This window comes from Anoplophora glabripennis, unplaced genomic scaffold (genome assembly GCF_000390285.2).
Source record: "Anoplophora glabripennis isolate ALB-LARVAE unplaced genomic scaffold, Agla_2.0 scaffold9, whole genome shotgun sequence".
Classification (NCBI taxonomy): domain Eukaryota; kingdom Metazoa; phylum Arthropoda; class Insecta; order Coleoptera; family Cerambycidae; genus Anoplophora; species Anoplophora glabripennis.
This window is the reverse complement of record NW_019416258.1, coordinates 1,872,543-1,879,926: the sequence shown is the minus strand read 5'-3', so window position 1 is coordinate 1,879,926 and position 7,384 is coordinate 1,872,543. Positions and strand designations below refer to the sequence as shown.

Here is a 7,384-nt window from a genome sequence, read left to right as displayed (position 1 = left end):
AAAAATGTAAAATAATTCAAATGACATTGTAATCACAGAACTGAGTTAAATTTAAAAAATGTGAAAACCCAATAACCTCATAAGGAAAACGAAACTTGAAAATCGTTTCTTCGGCTTAATAGATGCCGTGGCTAATACAAATACATCTTTTAATCCTCCACAAAAAGATGCCCTAACAATGTTTGAATTTAAAACATCCACAACTCCTTCAATTAAGGGTTGAAAAAATAAAAATCTAAATTTTCAGTTAAAGAGTGACCGCAAAAAACCTGTGATTTTCACCCGTCTTTTCACAATTCGCAGAGAATTAAAAAAAAAATACATAAAAATATGTTTTTGGTCGCAAATTACTTGTCGTAAAAAACTGAAATGAACATAGCTTTTAGTATTTTGAAAATTTTAAAAATCGCCCCTACTTCGGGGTTACAAAAATGCCAAAAATGAAGAATTTGAATATTACCAATTAATATAAAAATTATTAGCATGTGAATTATCTTAATATATTTTTTTTGGAATTTTTACAATTTTTTCTGATATTCTCTATTTTTGGGGATGATTCCACCCCCTGAGCGCGCTTAAGGGTGGATTCAACATGCTTATTTCAGCCATGAGAATAAATCTTTCCTTGAATCAAGAATCATTCGATAGAAAAATTCACATGCTAATAGTTTTTATATTTATTGCCAATATTCAATTCTTCATTTTGGACGTCTTTTCAACCCCTAAATAGGGGTGATTTTTTAAAATTTCCAAAGAACTAAAAGTACTCATCTTAATTTTTACGAGTAATTCGAGACAAAAAACATATTTTTATCTATTTTCTTTAGTTCTTTGCGAATTGTGAAAAAACTGGCAATTTTTGCGGTCACTCTTTCTCTTCAGCATGTTGTCATCAAATTTTGAAAAATAAGCACCCGGTATACTGAAATTACAATAAAAAGTATACATCAAACCACAAAAATTATTAATCCAAATGTTTTTCTGAAGAGACAACAAACTTCAAGAAAAATTTTCTTGCTACAAAGAAAATATTTTTTTAAATTATTTTAATATTAAGTACTTCATGCGTTCAATACATTTATTTAAATTTATTACTATGCTCCTATATTAAGAATGTGTTATTTCAATTTAATAATTACCTTAAACTGACGAAATGAAGTCAAAAATTGCTGTAGGGTATAACGTATTTTGACAAATATCGGTTGCAGTAAAATAATTCGTACGTTACTAATTAGGCACTTACTAGTGAGATGTATGAATCAAACTAAAACTAATATGGGGTAATATCATTTTTTATCAAAAATACCAGTTATCAAAATGGAATGACTCGACATCTATTACCTTAAATCTATCAGTCCTTTAAAGCTCAAATTATCACATTCAATCATTTTTTATTGGGCCTTGGCGTACATAGAAAAATCCTACACAGGATGACTTTATACCTGGTACATCAGTAATGGCGCAATTGTATGGAGTCACTCTTTCATCGTTGAAGAGAACCCATGTATTCCGTTCATCATTCAGGAGGATGGAGGCATAGTAATGACCACAACTCATCGATCCACTATGCTGTGGAATCGAGTAGAGTCTATAATAGGAATTACCAAACTCTAACTTGTCCATGGGGAATTCAATTTCCAATTCGTTCTTGCGGAATGTCCCATCTTTCTCAGCAACATATCTAAAAGCGATCAAAACCATGTTCACCCTTCACAAAAAATTCAGTAATCTCTCAGTCGACTCACCTTTTTAAGACAATGACAAGGATTTCAGGATCAATAACAATGGCTTTTCTATTAACAATTGTGGCAGAGGACTTGCATTCAGAGCAGGAGTATTCCGACACCAGATTCTCCTTCAGGTATTCCTTCAGCAGCGCTTCGAGCCTGACACTTTCGTTTTTGACAGGTACAGGCAACATAAGGGAGCTGTCACTGTCGAAGTTTAAATTGGGTTTCTGGCAGCACCAGCAAATTTTTGTATTCTTCAACTGGTAATAAAAAAGTTCGACAAAGTAAGAGGAGCGACCCTGGAGCTGACTGTACCAAGATCTCTCACGATCAGTCATCACTTTAGGGCGTACGAGGTCGAAAGAGCAGTCTTCGCTAAGGTGGTTGAATAGAAAGATGAAAAATTCAAAGGTGTCCTCATGGTTGCCTTTGCTGTAGACTGGGTTAAGCTCATATACTTTGTTAAAAAAGGATTGGGGATAATATGTTTTACAGTTCTTTGCGGTACCTTCCCATATAGTTTTCATCACCTGATATAAAAATTTTATCATTAAAGTTGTCACTAAGCTAATTTTTGTATACTTACAGTGGCAAAGTGGGTCGTAATGACAGGTGGCTGCTTGTGAATATGTTTTATGTAACTGTTCGACGTCACAAACATCGATTTAATCAATGGGAGCACCTTCAGACATTGTAGCATGCAATTCATATAGCAATTGTTTCTCAAATTTCTGAGGCCAGTATAACCATCCCCAACCATCTAAAATAACCAAACAAAAAAAAAACTAGTCAAAGTACTGAATGAAAACAAAAAAAAACTTACTCCTTGATGTTTGGGCACAATGGGTTGGAAAGGCTTGTATGATCGATCAACTGCAGGCGGTTTAAAAAGTTCCTTGTTCTCTTCAATTAAGTTCTTTATTATGATATCCCTAGGATCAGTTCTGGGGGATTCCTGACCAATTTTCGGCTTCAAAGCACGAGCTTTATACAATAATAAGGTTCTATCACCTTCAATAGCATTTTTAATTTCAGCTTCTTCATCTTTCGAAGGCTGCTCAATGTCCTTTTCAAAAATAACCTCTTTGTGAGGTTCTGATTCAATAATAGTAGTCGGTGGAGGTTCGGTGATAGACTCCACAGAAAAGTAATCTTTAGGAAGAGATTCTTGTGATAAGCTTCTGTAAGGACTAACACCTTCCTGAGCCGAATAGAAATCTTTGGGTAATTGCCCTTCCGAACGACTGGAGCGTGTAGGAACATTTGCTCCCTCTTCCGCATCGCCAAAGTCTCGTTTAATACGGGCATTGACATCAGTAAATGAACTGATAATGTTAATGTTACGATTAGGAGCAGATCCTGCTTCAGGATAAGATACTTCATCTAATGTTAGTATATCTTCCAGTTCGGAATTGGTTTGTGACAAAAAGACAAAGCTGTTTGTAACTTCAGTTGGATACCACTCTAAGAATTCTTTTAGTCCTCCTAATAGAATAACGGGATCTTGGCGATATACACGATTGAAATCCCACTAAAACAAAAGTTTAAGAAACAAAAAATTTAAACGCGTGACACTTACTTCGACAATGCATATACGTAAGCGTTCTATCTTAGAACCGGCAAAATTAAAATCATCTGTGTCCCAATCCATGAGTACGATAACGTCAAATGTATCTCTTTGGTTCCATATTTCCTGGGTATTACCTTCCAAACGTTGGCCCAAAGTGTTTGCGGAAAGTCTAAAAATATCAGAAGCAATTAGGTATCTTGTCATTATTCAAATATTTGTTAAAATCTTACCCTGGAACCAGAATTTCTCCAGGAATATTGATGATGTGTCCTTCCTCGGCAGAAATGAATGATTCTGTAAAATCCTTTGCAGGACGAATGTCCACGATCAAAAGATTTGTCTTTTTCATCAAAGCATTAAATAAATCCACAGGTGTTATGTAGATCTCTACAAATTTAAAAATATATATCGTAATCAAATATATCATCACATATAATTTTACTGTCAAATATAGGTGACTTATCGGATCTGTCATCTCCTGCACCAGCATCATCTACTGTTGGCTTAATATATGGTGAAACGGTCGATGTAGATGGTTGTTCATCTTTAGCAGTGATTTCTTCGGCTTGTTTTTGGGCCAACTCTTTATACCTAATAAAAGGTGAAGGATATTTTATACAAGAACATTAACTTTATAAACGATTAAAATATTTAAATATCAACTTGTTTTAGGTTTTGACCAACATAGCAACAATGCATATAAACTACACCATGCAAATAATAAAAAGAATAACTCCTGAATACCTAGCTGCCAAATCAATTTCTAGTTCTTTTACAATGCTTTGCACTTTGTTATAGTCGCTACGATAACGAATCTCTGCAAAACTTTTGTCATGAGTTAGTTTGAAAAAGATGTCCATTAGATTTAGGTAACGTTTCGATATGATGTAGCATTTTTCTTGATCATTTTGAACTTGAAGAAGTTCCGTCATCAATCTATTTGCCAGAGCTGGTAGTCTAAAAATCGTCTTTATAAATTTCGATTAAGCCATCGTGTAGTGAAAATACCTGTCGACTTTTTTGAATCCTTTGAAGGTATTATCTTTTACTAATAGATTTAGGGTTCTTAAATTATCGCCTATGTACAAAGGAACTGGTTTTTTATCCATCCTTCTAAAAAAATAATTTAGGTATATTCAATAACATAACCTTAAAAAGAGTAACAAAAACTTACAGGCCGTGAATAATTTTTATTTCTTATTTACTAGGCGTTCTATACATTAACTATGAACGATTTTAATACAAAATAGTAAAATGTTCTTAAACATTTTAAATTAAACCACTATGACTTAAATAACTGCAAATATAACATTTTTTTTACATCTCATCTGACATCTGACGTCTGAACTGAACTGAAAAAAAACTATTTTTTTTGCAAAACAGTGTGTTCACCGTGTTCAGCTAATTCCAAGACGGTTTAAGTATTTTACTGTTTGACGTCATATTCTGCTGTTATTCAGTGTTGATCAGGAATTATATATTTCTATATAATAATGAGATACCTATATTATATATACTACAACTAAACATACAAAACTGAGATGGCAACAATAAAATTATAAAATGCAGCTATTAAAATAAAATTTCTGTATACGGTGCATCACAAAAAAATTATCTGAATTTGCTTTATTACGTTCTGGCAACAAAATTAAAGGTATTCCAAATTTAAGTAGTGTTAAAGGTCTGATAAACCTAATACAAGTACTCTGATATTTTTTATATGTTATTTGGTACTGGTAGGTACTTACTCATCCATTTCATAATCCTCGTCAAAATCCTCGTCCTTTATGGAACGCCTCGATTTAGATTTTCGATAAGTACGAGTTATTCTGGACATTTTACTTTAAATTTCACAAATTTGACAGGTACGTCAACCCTTTGACTTTAAATACTAGATTTTAAAAACTGAAAGAAATACTAAAAAATAAAGATCGACTTTTAATAAGCAATAATCTTATTACAAATTTTCTAAATCAGTTGTTTTCGATAAAATATATATTAAACCCATAAATTTTTTAGTTTTAAAGGTCTATGGTTAAAACAAATCATTAAAAAAATTAATAAAGAATATTTTGTATTAGCCTTGCTTATAAACAAGGGCGAGTACTAGGTACTATATAGACGCTCCTGCCCCCTATGTTAATAAATATGTTGAATATGGATCCAAATTTAACGAAAAAGTATCTTCTATATATAGGAAGTTGTCAGATAATTTAATAATTAATTAGTAAAGCCATTTTGTTTAAATATTATTGTACTACTTAATATTTGTTTAATATCGGTATCTGCAAACTGTACTATAGCCTCGAACCCGAACTTTTCAACAATATGGGGGCTCTGGAGGTATAGCCAATCAGCTTTAAATACCTATTTAACAATACAACTAGAAATACTAGAATTGATTGCAAGTACCGCGAATAAATAGTATAGATGGGAATACCGAATAATAATCCATAAATAACGAATTTAGTTCCCTGAAAGTTTTAACCTACTGCGCATTGTACGGCGTTGCAACAATACAAGCTCAAACGTGAAACGCCTTAGTAACAGACGAATCAAGATGTCGGCAGTCAAGATCAACTTTTAATCACAATTTTTAGAAAGAAACAGTGCTATTGTGATAAAAATACAACTGTCAAGTGTAAAGTTGTGACAATAATAAACTTTTAAAGTAATTTTAAACTGTAGGTAATTTAAAAAAACTTACAAATTTCACAATTTTAACACGCGCGATACGTCTTGTTTAATGAACATGAGACACTAATTGGTATCGTCCAATAAGACAACAGAACAATATTAACCATTTCACAGTCCACTAGATTGAAGTTGTTCTGGTGGCACTTAAACAGTTCTTATAATATACCAATGTAATATCGGAAAAATCAATATTTTCTTCAATATATTATTATATTTTCTCATATTTTTTATTAAATTTATTTTGAGGTTTTAATAATTTAAGTGGGGGTAGGTTAGGTAGGTACGATAGGTAATTCATTGCAAAGAAAAGAAAGCAAGCATGTTTGATGTCAGAATAACTTTTCAAGCTAACAGAAGAGTAGTGAGTACGAATAAATCAGATTCAAATAATTTTTATTAAGTAGGTTCACGTAGTTACAAAGTTTGATGTTGGTTAGGTATAATTATAAATATTTATAATAAAAAAGAAACGAGGCAAAACATTTCTGCAGATACCTAGAAACCTAGATAGGTATAGGAGATAAAGTGTCATGTCAAAATTTTTGTATGAGTGGTGGATGAAAACTGATGAAATAGTACCTAAACCAAATATTGATACGTTTTACAAAAACCGGTTTAGGTATTACTGTAACAAAAATAAATTGATATAGGTTTTCAATTTTATCTCAAAATTTATAGGTTTAAAGAAAGGTATCCAGATTCCAGAAATAGACAATAATAGGTAGGTATACGAACCCAAGTTCAAGTCAAAACGTAATTCAATATTAGAAGGGTGATGTAAAACGACAACAAAACGGTTTGTTGCAATTACAAAATTATTACTGAACTGTGGTCAGGGTTGTTCCGGAACCAAAAAATAATGTACAGTTTTTCCAAAATTGTACTAAATTTTATAAAATTGTCATGACTATGTCATGACCTTGAAAAGGAGTAGGTAAACTATTAAAAATTTTGCAACCGTAAATTAAAAACTGAAAATAGGGTTTATGAAATTTTATGCCATCGGGGAACATCCTTTTACTTTGACGTAAAATTATCAGTTCTTTTAAAGATACCTATAACTATAGATTATAAAAACTACTTTTCCTGGTGAGTAAGTAATAACTGTGCAGACAACTGTGTTCTAATATATAAAAATAACTTGATAAGGAAAAGGAGTACAGCCCAATAATGTTCATCGAATTTTATAGCACGGTTTAGAAATGATGTTTCCTATCTACCTACTTCATCTTGGGAAATTTTTAATCGTACTACATTGCAGAGAGGTACCATCTTACTTTTTGAAACTCGACTGCACAAATTTAGTACATAAATGCGATTGTATATTTGAGGTCAATGACCTAATGTATTGAGAGTTGCATGTCCATTTTATGGGTTCGAATTCTCA

General features: G+C 32.1%; 1 protein-coding gene across 1 annotated transcript; it reads right to left on the bottom strand.

Annotated features, from left to right (window-relative positions):
* Window positions 1-892: 892 nt before the first annotated feature.
* LOC108909016 (ubiquitin carboxyl-terminal hydrolase 2) lies at window positions 893-4,632 on the bottom strand. The gene is made up of 10 exons (XM_018713235.2): window positions 4,475-4,632; window positions 4,309-4,413; window positions 4,045-4,257; window positions 3,743-3,891; window positions 3,531-3,687; window positions 3,310-3,469; window positions 2,554-3,261; window positions 2,317-2,490; window positions 1,746-2,260; window positions 893-1,681 (listed from the first exon to the last, which is right to left on the bottom strand). The coding sequence occupies exons 2-10, from the start codon at window positions 4,407-4,409 to the stop codon at window positions 1,381-1,383; spliced, it is 2,478 nt and encodes an 825-aa protein (XP_018568751.1). The 5' UTR covers window positions 4,410-4,413; window positions 4,475-4,632; the 3' UTR covers window positions 893-1,380.
* Window positions 4,633-7,384: the final 2,752 nt, after the last annotated feature.

Coding starts and splice junctions, on each gene's coding strand:
- LOC108909016 (XM_018713235.2), bottom strand. CDS start 4,409: ATGGATAAAAAACCAGTTCCTTTGTACATAGGCGATAATTTAAGAACC. Junction 3,470..3,530: donor GGAGAAATTCTGGTTCCAGG/GTAAGATTTTAA, acceptor TGATATTTTTAG/ACTTTCCGCAAACACTTTGG. Junction 1,682..1,745: donor CTTGTCATTGTCTTAAAAAG/GTGAGTCGACTG, acceptor GATCGCTTTTAG/ATATGTTGCTGAGAAAGATG.